At 40.1% G+C, this 16,310-nt stretch overlaps 1 protein-coding gene across 6 annotated transcripts in view; it reads right to left on the bottom strand.

Moving 5' to 3' along the window:
- Nucleotides 1-16,310, bottom strand: part of SRPK2 (SRSF protein kinase 2) — a 124,256-nt gene that overhangs the window by 87,354 nt on the left and 20,592 nt on the right. The window contains exon 1 of one of the 6 annotated variants that reach the window (XM_089524556.1): nucleotides 15,275-15,445. The exons of the other annotated variants lie outside the window; for them this stretch is intronic. Coding sequence (XP_089380682.1) covers nucleotides 15,275-15,401 — 127 coding nt within the window. The 5' untranslated portion in view covers nucleotides 15,402-15,445. Of the gene's footprint in view, nucleotides 1-15,274; nucleotides 15,446-16,310 lie in introns of those variants that run through there. 6 annotated transcript variants of the gene reach the window in all.

Genomic DNA, 16,310 nt, shown 5'->3' with positions numbered 1-16,310 from the left:
AAATCAGAAAAAGATTATGAATGGGGAGGGTGGCTATGAAAGAACCATGACACGGGCGCACTGTACCATGTATGGATGTGAGAGCTGGACAGTTAAGAAAGAAAATAGGAAGAAAATCAATTCATTTGAGATGTGGTGCTGGAGAAGAGCGCTGAGGATCCCACGGACAGCCGAAAGGACAAACAAATGGGTCCTAGAGCAGATCAAGCCAGAAATATCCCTAGAAGCCAAGATGACAAGGCTTAGACTGTCATACTTCAGACACATAATGAGAAGACATGAATTGTTGGAAAAAACAATAATGTTAGGAAAGGTTGAGGGAAGTAGGAAGAGAGGAAGGCCACATACTAGATGGATGGACTTTATTAAGGAGGTCACAGGTCTGGGGTCGCCATGAGTCAAGATTGACTCAAGGACAGTTAACAACAAAACAGCAACAGTAGCTGGTTTCCAAGATATCTGCAACTGGGCAACTTTACATATAGGATTTATTATACACAGTGCTGGAACTAGCAAGTTCTCTTTATGAGGATCTTACACATATTATGGAGGTAGTTTGAATCCCCACTCAGCCATGGAAACCAACTGGGTGACCTTGGGCAAGTCACACACTCTCAGCCCTCAATAAGCCCAGTGATAAGGTCACCTCAGACTCACCAGAAGTTGTAAATAACTTGAGGCACACAACAACATATTTTTATCCTTTTGAATAATGTTTTAAACAATTTTAACTTTGTGTTTTCTATAGATTTGTTTTTTTAAAAAAACTTTTGCTCAGATGGGTTGGGTTTTGTTGTTGTTGTTGTTGTTGTTTTGTTTTTTTAGCTGTACCTTGTTTTAATTGGATGTAAGCCACTTTGGGTCCTGTGCAAAGAGAAAGGGAGGATATAAATTAAATTAAATTAACCAGTGTCCTAGGAGACCAGTTTCAGCTCTGACACAGACTTGGAGACTAAGAAGCCTGTGGTGCACACATAAGAACTGAGTTCCATTCATGACCAGGCCAGACCTGACACTCAAAGGCCTCCATCTCCAAGATAACCTTCGAACTTCCTAAACCTGCCCCAAGCGTAGGACAGGATGACCAGCTCCAAGACTGCTATGATCCAGGGCACCAACTTGCCAGCACCAGCAGCTTGAACGACAGGAGTTCTTTGAAAGATAATGAAGTGTCAAGCTGTATGTAAGGCTTCATCTTTGGTGGGAAAGATGAAGCATGGGGGAAGCAGTTTCAGGCCAGTGAGTCCAAAGTCTCAGTTCAATTATACCCACTGTCAAAGCAAGATGCATATTTAGAGCTGTCCTTCATGTTACATCTTGTTGTGCCTGGCCTGTAGGCTCTCACCATGCGTAATGCCAGAATGACATTATATCAAGTCAGAGCACTGGTCTTTAACCCAGTATCGCCTATTACTCCAACAGGCAGTGCATCTCAAATTCTTGACAAGAAGTCCTTTCTAGCTTCGCTACCTTAGAATGTTGGACTGGAAACACTTGGGTTGAATGCAGGCTTTATGCTGACAGAATCATATTTAATTACTAGAGGTACAATTTTGTGTAAGTTAAAATAGTCCTCAATTTGACTCTTTGAACCCATCAAGTAGTCACTCACTAGTTACAGTTAGGCACTATACCTCCTGCTCAAGGGAAACCATGGATAATGGGACTCAGAGGTGTGTCTGCTGTCCTAATACACCCCTAAAACCTACTACATGGTGGATCTGACCATTCCATGCCTACAGTAAGGTGAGTGTTTTAGTTCTATGACTGTATATCAGACTGTGAGCTGGAACAGAGCTGTGGTTGAGTGTTGGATTATCACTCTGGAGACCAGGGTTCAAATCTCTGCTTGGCCACGGAAACATTGGGCAATTCTATCAGCCTCCAAAGAAGGTAAAGGCAAACCAACTCTGAACAAATCTTGTCAGGGTCGCCTTAGGGTCACCATAATATAGAAACAACTTGAAGCCACAACAACAACAACAACAACAACAAAATCAGATTATTTCCGCTTGGCTTCAAATTGTATTGATTGCAAAGATATGTGCTAACTGGGGTAATCTATTACCTAGGCTCAAAACAGACGGGCAGGAAAGTGCGGCTTCTGGCCACTCTGGGGTCATGGCACTTAGATGACGCATGTCTCAGAGTGGCCAGAAGCTACACAGAGAGCATGCCCAGCCGCGAAAAGCCAGCGGGAAAAGAAGAGGAGAAACTCTGTTCTTCACTGGTGTCCTATTCAGGACTGTGGTGGCAGCCTGGTTTGGGACTGAGATCATGTGGTCATTATGGTCCCCCACCGATCGGGGTGGGAGCAGCCTCTGGTTGTTCCTTTCGCCCCATCTGTATGACCCCCTAGTGACTTAAAATGGCACTACAGGTTTCAAGCACATTTAAGTTAATGTGTTTTTAAAATCAAATATCCCCTGGAATCTAGATGCACACCCCCAGGCACCCTCAGTATAGGTTTCATGGTTTTGGAGCTTTGATTCTAGTAGATACATTCCCTTTTTTATTATTACCAACATTTTAATGTACTGAGGGTTTTTTAAATTCTAGATTGTTATCTTATTATAAAACATTACAATATATACAGTACGTCCAAACCAGTGTTCACCACCTTGAATGGATGACCTCTAGAAAGGCAACTTATAAAGGCAGAAAATATAAATAAAACAAGGTCACTTCCTGGCCTCTTTTCACAGTACATATAAAAAACCCAAACGACATACAAAACATGCATTTTCTGGCATAACAATTTAGAAAGTGAAGAAGCTATTGATATTGCCATACTTATCAACATAAGATCAGACAGTCTAGTTTAGACACTTTTACCCTTACAGGTAATACTTATTATTATTATTATTATTATTCTTTATTTATAAAGCGCTGTAAATTTACACAGCGCTGTACATACAATCTTTTAGTCAGATGGTTCCCTGCCCTCAGGCTAACAATCTAAAAGACACGAAACAAAAGGAGAAGGGAGTGGTGGTGGGGAATAGGATCAGGTCCAGCAGATCTTCTCCACCTCCGAGGCCTGGACCAAGGCAGATGGACTGGAGGAAGGGCTTGGCTTCTTAATGGAATACTTGGTGATAGAATTCAATTTTACAGCTATCTAGGAAAAACAATGGCTTACAATAAGAACGGAGAACTCTTTTCAGACTTAATATCAACTTAAATTAAAAAAATATGTTCTTGGGGCCATGTTCCAGTGCAGGACATGACCAAAAGCAAAAAGATGAGATCAAGAATACCAACACATTTTAGTGTACATCCTTCACTACCAGCAACTAAACCTGTATGCCCCCCCCCCCCAAATAAGACTAGAAACCATCAAATGATGGTGTAGTAAGGAATGGGACATGATGCTCTGGAAAATTCTGGAGGACTTGCTGTGACCCCAGCCCAGAAAAATCCAGCCACATAAACTGACATTTCCTAGCCCTTGTCTATAACTATGCCAAACCAAGATGTGTGAACATACATTCATATCCAACTAAGATTTTCAACCATAAATTAAGCCAGATTTTCTTATCAGAATTACTGAGTGCTTGATAGATATTGCTAAGATTTAACAAGTTGGAATTATGTGACCATTTACAGTGGGCTCTTGGTATCCACTGGTTTGGTTCCAGGACACACACACACACACACACACACACGGATGCCAAAATTCATGGATGCTCTTGTCCCATTATATAAAATGGCATAGTAAAATGGTGTCCCTTATATATAATGGCGAAATCAAAGTTTGCTTTCTGAATTTTTTTTTCCTAAATGTTTTTTCTAGCTGTGGATGGTTGAATCTGTGGATGCAGAAATGGTGGATACGGAAGGCCAATTGTATTTATTTATTTAGACAGAATATTTGTACCCCCACCCTTCAGCCTAAAAGGCTCCCAGAGACTTACCAATTGTTAATTTGACAGTTCCATGCCCTCAGGCTTACAATCTAAATAAAACAAGATACACAAGGAAAAGGGAGATACTGCCTTCTCTTCTCTCCCTCAGAGGCGACATTAGTGGCAGCTGAAATGGAGGCAGGGCCTTTCATCAGCTGCTGGCACCAAGGCACAGTGAAGCATTGCCTAACTGCCCTTCTCTCCATGCCAGTGTCTTTCTAGTAAACAGATGCCTTTTGGGGCCTCAAAGTTGCCTCTTGTAAAACTGATTTTAATTTGAAACAACTTGATAGGAACAGCATTGTATGAAAAGTGGCTATGCATCTGAAAAGTCTGAAACCTTTTTCTATACTGAAAAACCCATTTATCCTTCCCCTTCCAGAAGTGTTTGATTGTAGCATGCTTCTCTTTTCTGTTTTATTTTTTATACTAAGCAAATCCAAAACTATAACAAGAGCAAAACTGTATAATTAGTCAAATCCTCATTATTCATCTCATGAGAACCAAATAGCATTTCTTACAGTTTAAATTTTGTTTTCAAGATTCTAAAAATCCTTAGCTGGCTTCTTTTTATTACTGGCTTTTTCTTTTAAGGAAATACCAGAGAAAAACAATTATACGTAACTAGATAGCTGGTGTGTTAAATTTTATTTATTTATCATAATTTTAGTCCACAAAAATATCTTCTCGCATCAGAATTAAATAACAAAAGAAGAAAAGGCTATACACAATAAACAGAAAATATTATCAAACTGATGAAGTAAATTAAGCCCATTCTATGCTTCTGTGCCTGTCACCGCTGTTAACTGCTATGAACCCACCTACAATTGGGTTCTGAAACACAACACAATCACTACCAATAAAATACACTAGCTTCAGGAGAAAGATATAGATTAGCTGCTGCCTCCCACACACCACTAACATAGATTTTGAGAGGAACCAGTTTGCTCTGCTGCCTTTATGTGCATGACTCAAAATTTCAGAACGCTCAAAAAAGCACACAAGTACATTAAAAACATACAACAAAAGCACTGAGTAAGTCATGATTGACCATAAAAAATATTTTTTGGTCTTGCCAAGAAAAACAGAGACTCAGCAAGCAAGGAGATACCATAGTATGGTCATATGAATTTTGCATTCAAGATTCTAACAATTCTCAGCTGGCTTCTTATTATTACTGCCTTTCTAAAAAGAACTGTTAGAATCTCAAACACAGCTGTTCTGCGTCCCAGTTAGACACTCTAGTTCCAGTTCTGAAAAAAGAGCAGGATACAAATAAATAGTCATAGTAGTAGTAGTAGAAGAAGAAGAACTCAACTGAGAAACAAACAAGCAAGCAGAGACTGCAAAGACCACCATATTAAAACCAAGAAGGTCGGAATCAGAGGTAAAAATATTCCACTAGAAAGAAAAGGATGATGAAACATCTACAAAACATATTGAACTTTATTTCAAAAAAAGAGGGATCAATTAGTACTGTAGTCCTTTTATGTTAAGGTAGTTAGGAGTCAGAGGTTATTTGTTAGATCCCATGTAAAGTCTTATTAATGTCAAAGATCAGTAAGCACCTAGGATCAGTTGGAATCAGTGAAGACAGTGGGACTATAATCATTTTCAATCAAAAATAAGCCCTATTAATTTAAAATAATATATTACTGTGAATACACTTACAAGACTGCTGCTTCCAAAAGGAACACAGTTCTGGAAAATAATCAAGCTGATTATTTGTGATGAAAGGTGGTAACTTTAAAATAAGGTGGATGATTGCACTACAAGATGCTTAAGTTATATGACTACTGTATAATATTCAAAGAGAAGTAAATAGTTAGGAGCCTTTTTAAAGCATGAGAAAAAGTGATAATTCATTTTTGTAAGGTACCCTTTATGGCAGATTCCAACATTAGAACAGTTCCAAAAGAACTGTACAGTCATGTTTAAGGTCAATACAAAATAAGATAAAGAAAAATCAGGTATTGTAAAATAGGTTTTTCAACTTCAAGAAATAATATTTTGCACAGCATAGAATGGAAGACATTGTTGATAGGGAATGATAGAAAACTCCAAACTCTGCTAAGAATATTACCATGAGTGAGATTCACAGTCTTTATAATCGACAAGCTGAGTGAAAGATTCAAACAGCAGGACCACTGAGCATGATACAAAACTCATTCTCTCCCTGAAGAAGCTTAAAAGACTGATAAGAAAAAAATGTTAGCTGTGAACCTTAGAAAAGAAGCTCAGATTTACTTACAAATCATGTACTTGGACACACTAAACCACTTAACTAAAACTTGTAGGAACAAGACTAAATGTGTAATACAGAGGTCCTTCCAGATTCACGGGGGATATGTTCCAGGCTCCCCTGTGAATCTGAAATTTCGCAAATATTCAAGTCCCATTGTCCCCAAGAGCGTAATTGGGGACAATGGGATATGACTATTTGTGAAATTCCCTCCCTCCCTCCCTGGCATCTTCCTCCCAGTGCTGGGGACATTAATCGGGGCCCGAGTCATCAGAGCTTTTAATCAGCCCCAGCAGCCATCAGGACTCTCCTTCCCAACAGCACTTGGTGCCCGGTGTGTGCACGCCCCACCCCCTCCACCTCAGCCTCAGCCAATGGGTGCACAAAATATCAATAGACTGCAGTGGAGGGGCAGGGCGTGCACACACTGGGCCCCAAGCACTGCTGGGAAAAATAGTCCTGATGGCTTCTGGGGCCAATTACAAGCCCCGCCCACCTAGGCTCCAATTAAACTCCCTAGCGCTGGAGGGAAAATGCCGGTAAGGGAGGGAGACACAGCCTTGGCCTCATGAATGACCGAAACCACAAGTGCCAAGGCCACAAATCTGGAGGGACCACTGTATTAGTAAAATTTAAAATGAAAAAAGCTATCTACACAAAAAGGGAAGGAAACTGTGTAGTCAAAAAAAACAGACACAATGTCATTTGGACAAGGCTTTTCATGAAGAAGTATTGTTGCTTCCTTCAAAGGAAAAATACAGATGATCCATGCAAAACTGGAAGAACAGAAGGTAGGCATCAAGACCAGAGCGATGAGAGAAAACATATTCCTGTCATAAAAGTTGGATTTCCCAGCACCTATGTGTTTTCAGTTCCTCCCATGATAGGTCCAAAAGAAACAATCGTTGATTTCCAAAACTATGGCTCCAATCCTAAACATATGTACCAGGGAGAAAGCCCCACTGAATAATGCAGGCCCTTCCTATGAGTAACTATGTTTGGAGTTGCACTGTAAAAAAATAATAATTATGTAGATTCACCTGAGAATTTTTTCCACTAAATTAAGTGGCAATTAATTTGAGAATGTATGCCAATGAAACAGGTAGGCATCTCCATGTGATCTCCCCCAACAAATCCAGGAACAATATTCTCTGCACTGAGAATGTACCTCAGAAGCGAAGAAGTCCAGTACCAGTGCAGTTTCAGCACTTTGGGATGGAGCCTTCATGCATGCAACAAGATCAATGCCCTACAGAACACATCCAACAGTATACTGTCTTCCCCGGAAAAGTGAACAGCTATGACTGATGCCTATTTTGATGCACCCAGATCAGAACAGAAGAACAGTACAGTGTACCCGCATCATACACAGGCGTGATATATGCAGATTTCAGCATACGCTGAAAGCCACGCCAGAAAAAGTGGAGCTGCACACCGGAAAGAGTAATGGTGCATGCGCCCATGCACACGCATCTTGCACTGCCGTGTGCAGCCATGGGCATGAGCCCCATTGTCTTTAATGGGGCTTGAGATATGTGGAATTTCACTTACGTGGGAGGGGGGGATCCAGAACAGATCCCCCGCGTAAGAGAAGGGACCACTGTATTTGTGGATTAGAAAAAGAAGTGACATTGGGATAGAAGGAAAAAGAAGAGGGATTAAAAGAAACAAAGCAAATCTTAGAATTGAACGGGGAAGCTATTTGTTTGCTTAGCAGGAGACCATGACCCTCAAATAGCCAATCCCCTTTCAGAACATCAGATCATTTGGGCCTAAAAGCAGGTGCATCCTCCCATGTATCTTTATGAAAGGAAGCTGCTTGAAATCCTTCTGGCAGGTGAGAATGCACTCGGCCTCTCTTCAGTAATTTCTCCTCCTTGACTGATCATTTTCTGGACCAATTTCTATTGTATATTATGGTTATTATTATTATTATTTACTTATATAGCACCATCCATGTACATGATGTTTACAAACAGTTACAGAATAAAACATATATAATTATTTAATATAAAATAGTAAAATAGAATAGAATAGAAAAACTCACATGCAGACATAATGCAAAATAAAACAAAATAGGAAGTACAGATAATCAAATATACTAAAGATACAAAATATGGTATAATGCACAATCCTGTACAGAGTTACATGAAGTGAGCTGTAATAAACACCTCTGCCATTCTGTAATGTATTATTCACACCATGATAAAATGTTAGATAATTAAGTGAAAAGTTTTCCTGTAAACTTATTCCCCATTTTTTTCTGTTTTAGCTTCTCACTCTCTTTCCTCATCTTCCTATTTTACTTTTTAGCATCCTCCTCCACCTTCCTCCTCCACTTCAATTACACAATTTAGTATGAGAGGTGCAGAGAATAATGAACTTGTTAGGTACTTGATCATTAAAAATGCAAATGTCACACATTAAATTTGGGATCCCTGGCTGCTACATGCAAAATATGCACCTCCGCCACTGATATCTGAAGAACACATTTCTTTCTTGGGTGTGAAGAGGCGGAAAAGATGCAATGATTCAGCTGGGCAAAAGAAAGAAATAAAGGTTTTGAATGTACTTAGAAATTCTCAAAACACTCCTGATTAAGAATTCAGCCCTCATTATGCACTTATTGTTGCAGTGGATCAGTGCCCTCTAACTGAAATAAATCACTCCTTATTAATCTTCAATGAAAAAGACATTTAATGTGTTGGTGGGAGTGAAAAGAAATGAGAGGTTTGGGTGTGTGACACACTCAGCTGAAGTTGTAAAATGAAGTCCCATGTTTTGGGACAGTCTTTTCAAACCTAAAGATATATCAGACTGCCAACATTCCCAGGCAACAACCATACCACCTGACCTCTGAAGTCCCTGTGGGCAAAAATTCTAGGTCAGAGGAAAGCAACTTTATGAGGACAAAAATAGCTCTTTTGAAGGAGTCAGTAACAAAATATGCTCATCTAAGGACAACAGTGACAACCTGCCCGCCACTCTATACATTTTCCAGTCCGGCCCAATACCAACATTCTAAATTATGACTCAATTAAGAATAACTCAACCAACTGAACAATTTTAATTACAGTTGGCCATCCGCATTTGTGGCTTTGAATTCTGCACATCTGATTATTTGCGGTTTGGATTAGTATGTTCTCTATGAATCTCTAGGTCCTCCAGAACAATTCTGCCAGAAGTTGACCATACAGTTCTGTTGGAGAACCTAGAAATTCTTAGAGAAAGCACTTCTCTAGGCATTTGTAGGTCCTCCAGCATGATTCCATGATCAACTTCTGGCAGATGCTGACCACAAAGTTGCACTAGAGGACCTGAAGATTCCTAGACAGGTGTTTTCTGAGGTAAAAAGAATAGTGTTTTTTAATTTGCATTTTTCCCCACATTCATGGATGTTCTTCAAACCTATCTCCAGGAAATGTAGAAGAATCACTGTATAAGCATTTGTACTCATGAATAAATTTCCTAATTTCTAATATTCAACACTATCAAATTAATTTTTCAACTTAACATTCCACACTCTGGGGTAAGATCAGGAGGAAGTTATACAGAGACAGCAGCATTCATGTCCCCACAGCAACAATATGGATGCTCAACTCAGAATGAAGGACCTGTAACTAAATCTGGCAGAGGCAAAGGAATATATGCTGTTATTGCTGCATTATGAAAAAAACACGACAGCACCAGCAGAGTCTGGCTTTTTAGGATTATTCTCTAATTATTATTATCTAATTAAGATAGAACAACATGGAAGGCAGTAGATGATAGGGCAAAGAGGTGAACACATACCAATCTCTCCTTCCCACCTCTTTCCCCATTTTCATGTGAAAAGTATTTGAAATGAGGTCAAAAAAATGGGAACTGACAGAGTGCTATGCAAGAAAAGAAAAAGGTCAATAGATAAGCTTCTACCCTCTATTAAATCTGAAATAAACTGCACTTGACAGAAAATGACACATGAATAATAATGTTATTCAGGTAAGAATACTCTATTGGAAGAGATCAATTTTAAGAAAGATAAGCATTCATTTTAAAATGGAAAAAATAACTTATCACAGTGGTTTCAATACTATTACAGTCAGCCCTTCTTATACAAGGATTTTTTTATACACGGATTCAAGAATCCACTGTTTGAAAATGTTCCAAAAAAGTATAAATTTCAAATATCAAACCTTGATTTTCCATTTTTATAAGGGACACCATTTTGCTCTGCCATTATATTTAATGGGACTTGAGCATACACAGATTTTGTTATACACGGCAGATCTTGGAACCAAACCCCAGCGTATAACAAGGGTCCACTGTAATTCTTGAATTGTACTTCAAGCAATGTACATAAATGTGTCAAAATTGGAATTCTTGTCGTATGGATCTCTATTAGGGAATGTTATTGTTTTTAAATTCACTATCTGTAATATTTTGTCAATGACTTATTGGCCAACAGTTTTAAAATATAAATGGGAAAATATGGTTAATGAGCCACTCATTCAATACAGACTTGGCAGTATATTTATAACTCAAGACCTCACTTTATATATAAGAATGTAGTAATAGAGGAGTATAGCCTTTTTAAGAGAAATAGGCCAAACAGGAAAGGAGAAAGAATAGCATTATATGTCAGGAATGTTTCCACCTGTGAAGAAATCCAGGACTTAAATCCCGGAAGCTAGGGGGAGAGCACCTGGATAACAATTAAAGGTGAGAAAACAACAGGGAGATTATTGTGGGAGTCTACTACAGACCCTCAAGTCAGACTGAGGAATTGGATGGTGCTTTTCTAGAACAGATGACCACTCTCTCAGATAGGAGAGATGTAGTAGTGATGGGAAATTTCAATTATCCTGATATTTGTTGGAAATCAAACTCAGCCAAAACATAAGGTCTAGCACAGTGGTTCCCACACTTTCACGAGGGTCGCCAGGCTCAGGTTTGGACTCGCCCCTCCTCCTCCTCCAGGGTGGCCAGGCTTCCTCTGGCCTGCCGCCGCAGTTGCACAGGGCTTCCGCCGCCACTGCTGCTGCAATCATGTGGGGCTTCCAGTGGCCTTTGCGGCTAGAAGCCCCGTCCCTTCTTCCGACCAGCGGCCTCCCGGATTGGTTGGGAGGCCAGAAAAGGGCAAGACTTTTGGCTTCAAAGGCTGGTGGGGCTTGTAAGTGGCCAGAAGTCCTGCCCCTTCCTGGCCTCCCAACCAAATAGGGAGACCACCGGCCAGAAGAAGGGGTGGGACTTCCAGTCGAAAAGGCCACTGGGGCTTGTAAATGGCCAGAAGTCCCATCCCTTCCTGGCCTCCTAACCAATCAGGGAGGCCGCCAGCTGATAAGGGGAGTGGGACTTCCAGCTGCAAGGGGGTCGTGGCCCAACAAAGGTTGGGAACGACTGGTCTAGCAAATTCCTCACTTGCCTGGAAGGCAATTTCATTGACCAAAAGTTGGAAGAGGTAACAAGGGGATCAGCCTTTTTAGATCTGATCCTAACTAACAGGGATGATCTGGTTAATGGGGTGCAAGTGGTAGGATCCTTAGGTGGGAACGATCATGTTCTCCCGGAGTTTGTTATACAGTGGAAAGGAGAAGCTAGGCATAGTCAGACGCACATTGTAGACTTTAGGAGAGCTGACATATCCCATGAATACTAAAAGAGAAGGGAGTTCAGGACGGATGAGAGTTTCTCAAAAGGGAGATATTGAAGGCACAATTTCAAACTGTTCCAGTGAGGAGGAAAAATGGAAGGTGTCTCAAGAAACCAGTATGGATGACTAAAGAATTTTCAACTGAGCTGAGTTTTAAACAGAACATGTATAAGAACTGGAAAAGGGGGGAAATCACCAAAGAGGAATTCAGACAAATAGCTAGCACGTGTAGGGGTAAAGTCAGAAAAGGTAAAGCACAGAATGAGCTCAGGCTTGCTAGAGAGATTAGGAACAATAAAAAGGGCTTTGGGAGGGGTGTCTGTAGCAAAAGGAAAAAGCAGGAAATGGTAGGGCTGCTGCATGAGAAGATGGCAAAATACTAACAGTAGATAGAGAAAAGACAGAATTACTCAACACCTTCTTTGCCTCAGTCTTCTCACAAAAGGAAAATGGTGCTCAACCTGAGGAATATGGAGCAGAGGACACAACAGTGAAATGCAGCACAGAGTAAGTAAAGAGGTAGTACAGGAATACCTGGTTAATCTAAATGAATTTAAGTCTCCGGGACCAGATGAACTACATTCAAGCAGTAGTGTCACTGGGAGGGTGCGGGTGTGTGTGTGTGGGGGGCAAACCGGGTGAAACACTAGAAGGGAGGGTGACACGAGGTTGGGACCCCACCCCTGTGGGTGCTGCCCACAGTTACTAAGACCCACGTCCATGATAATTCTTGCATATGTATCTTGTAGACCATACCACCTTGTCTGATCTGATAAACACTGCATGGGCTGGAAACACAAGAAAAAGATGATACTAGTGTTCTATAGTGTCTTCCACCACTTGAATCAAAGGAGTTGCCATGCAGCATTATGCAGACTAATTCAGTGGACAAACTTGCAACTTAGGGCCCAAGTCAACTGCAGATACATAATGCACACTCTTAGATAGCCTCTCTTCCTTTCCCTACCCAGTGGTACCCATACTTCCCTTACCTCTCTATGCATTTGTTATTTTCTTCAAAATACTCAGGATCTAAGAAAGACGCCCATTTTTAGGCTATCCATGACAAATTCTATTTTTGCAACCCAGCTATTTAGCTCTGTGGTTACTAAACATCTTTTCGGTCTTTATATCATCATTCACTCAAAAACTTTGGATGTTTGCGGACAACATGTAGCCAACAATACTGAAATGACTACCTCTTTTTGAGTTTATAACCAAAAGCCAGTAAAGCAATACATAGCATGTGCCTTCCACAAGTGGAGAAGGGAGATGATTTTGTAGCCCTGCACAATCCCTGAGACTTGGTTCTGGGAGGACTCACAGCCTTCCAGAGCCAGTTTTGGGAAGTGTGAGAGGATGTCCAGTGACAGGGATCTGCCATTCCAATTAGTCTACAGTGCTCTATACTAACTGATATATAAACTAATCTCAGACCAGATCAAGGTGAACAACTTCTTCTGTATTTCCAGAAGAACACATTTCTATGCAGACAGAAGGACTTAGCATAATGAGACATTTTGAGGGCCATGAAACAACAAAGAAAATCCAAAGGGAAATAATTAAAAGTATTATAATTGCAATGTCCATGTCCATAAGTACATTCTCAGAGGTGGAAAGGAAGGATAACAAGAGGAAGACCTAGAAAAACAGTGAAGCCAAACAGTTGTAATGTATGCTCATGTTAACCGAACATACAGATAGTAATGCAATTCAGAAATTCTACAAACAACTGATAACCTGATGCCAATCTGCAGTAAATAAAGAGAAACAAAGCCACATATCAGAAAAAAGCAAGAAGACAAGCAACTTGCAACACAAAATCCCTAATTATTTAGGCTTTTAAAAATTCTTTCACATGCTCACTACACTTTAAATTAAATATTTTTAAATCAAGTATCATTACTGCAGGTAGCAATACTGACGACCTTAGGGAAAGTGATTCAAAGCCAAATTACTGCAGACTATTAGCCTATTTTTGCAACTGCAAGCATGTCTCCTGCTTTGTTTTTCAAAGAGAGCAATGATACTAAAGAGATTTTTGGTTCCCTTGTTTCTTCCGCACATGTTACTATTACAAACACACAAAATGGAATGAAATGAGTATGACAAAGTGGCTTAAGAAGCTGGTTTGGGGTGAAGTACAGTTTGATGGGTGGTCGGCAGGCAATGGACAGCACAAGGGGAGTGAAACTCAGCTAGCCCTGGTCAGAGGTCAGTTTTGATAGTTAGTCAGGTCTGGTTGGTGGGATATCTGAGGAGCTGACACAGGGATGTGTGTCTAGAGGAAAAGAGAGTGGTTAAAGCCTGCCAAACATTTGATTTTCAAGTAACCACACTGCGCTTGAAGTTAACTCATATATGATATTTTTATTTGTATATGTTTCTCAGTAAAAGTTACTTATTGATTTTATAGTGGATGACTCGACTGAATTCATTGTTATCAACTGTAGAGAAATGTTATCAATTGGAAAGAAGGAAGAACACATTCCCTAAAATACTGAAGCTGTTTTATGGGGACACTTGGGACCCTAGCCCTTAGACACTTAAGCGTAGTGTTAAAAGGGTGACAGGAGGGCAAGTGTTAGTGACAGGGTACTTTCTGAAGTTGGGAGGTGGAATCAACCTAAGTCTTAAAGGAGGTACTGATTTTTTTTGGAAACAGACACCATCTTGGCAGATGAGCCCTTTACCTTTATTTTTATTGCAGGAGTACCTAACGGATATGACCAAAATTAATGCCTCTTTGTAACAAGTGACATACATTCATATTCATCTGACAAAAGAAATACAGTAAAATATAGAGGACCAAAGAAAAGACAAAGCAATGATCTCAAAGACAATGCAAAATGCAAAGAGCCAGCAGCAAATCCAAGAACTAACAATAGTTATCAGCTTCTTCAAACTGTCTGAATGGTACTATCCTATTTCATAATTGGAAGGGACCAAAGGTAAAGCAACTGTCAGCTTTACAACAGTCTCATCATAACCATCAAACCATAGTGATTAGCATGGAAAATTGTTTTATGAGCCACAAAGATTAAAGGCTGGCTCACAAGTGGCTGTACATCACTTCTGTTCTTATAGCAGAACATATAATAATATGATCTCTTTGTGTTCATCTAGTTGTCTAACCAATTAAATGAAGCCCTGACCTAGCCAGTCATTATATGGGGTTTTTTTTACAAACAATGTGACTGAGGGAATAAAGATGTATGCATGCATAAGCTACTCTGTAAACAGCAATACACATACACAGTCAAGCATTCAAATATCTGTTAACATTGTTCTTTCTCTCCTTTTGAAGAACTAGTATGCATTTAACTGAAAAAGAATTTATTTGAGATATTTTTTTCCAAATACATAACATGTAAGATATATACAAAAGCATAATAAGGCTTCAAAAGAAGTTGGAACTGTTTAATTCTTATTTTCTGAGATAAGGTACTTCTATGAATCAAGTAAAACATAAATAAATGGGATTTTGTTTACCTAAGACCATATCGAGGAATACAGAGCTACTTGGCGGATTTCCCATGATGCCTGGACTCTGAGAAGTAAGTGCACGTCCATATTCTCCCCATCCATTTCTTCCTTCTGTCTTCCTCCCCCTTTCCATGTTTCTTCCTTCTTACTTCTCTGAAACCATGTGAATTCTTCTATATGAATCTTGCACATCTTGTCTGGCAGTTTAAATCACTTCTTTGTTCACTGAAGGTATTGTGACATCAGAAAGTGTCAAAGTGTTAAAGATGTAGGGCCCCCACAAGTGGATTTTTTTGCCTATGCACTAGAGTGCCCTATAATTCTTAACCCTTTGCATGAAATGCAGAATCATATTAATGTTACTTTATCTAGCTCTAAATCTTTCTTAAATCATGTTCTTATAATCTTTCCTTGCAGAAAGAAGCTCTCTTAAAAGGCTATTAAGCTCCAAAGGCTTCATCAGTGTGAAAAGTGTCTCATATTTTTAACAGTGGAAAGTTTCTCTTGTTATTAACTTACGCTTCCTTCACCATCCACTTCTTATTAGCTTTTGAAGAAAGGGTGTACTGGCTTGAGGTCACATGTTTTATTGCTGTGTTTGTTTTAGGTACATTGGTAATAAAAACTCACAAATAAGAAAAAGGTGTGGTGTTTTCTCCCAGCTTGTAAGAGCAGGAACAAAAATGACCAGCAACAAAGCCCTGTAGAAAATCCTCCTTCTAAAAGGAGCTCTTCTGTTCAGGACTCCAGCCAGCTGTTCCTTACAAATAAGACTTTTAGGCGGGTTACACACCGCCATTAAAGTACGGAGTCAGTCCGTACTAGGGTTAGGAAGGTGCGGTGCTTCCGCACCCCCTAACCCTAGTACGGACTGAGTCCGTACAAAATGGCGGCCCCCCTTCCACATGGGGGCCGCCATGACGATGTCACAACCGCGCCGCCTCTATATGGGGCGGCGTGGACGTGACGTCGTCGGTCCACGCCAGGTTTGCGCAGGTGGTAGAGCTCCTTCCTGGTTTGCGGCGCTGCTTTGCCTCGCTGG

Source organism: Sceloporus occidentalis, unplaced genomic scaffold, assembly GCF_023333645.1.
Source record: "Sceloporus occidentalis isolate IW3139 unplaced genomic scaffold, rSceOcc1.0.p SCAF_5, whole genome shotgun sequence".
Lineage (NCBI taxonomy): Eukaryota > Metazoa > Chordata > Lepidosauria > Squamata > Phrynosomatidae > Sceloporus > Sceloporus occidentalis.
This window is presented reverse-complemented; position numbering and strand designations above follow the sequence as displayed.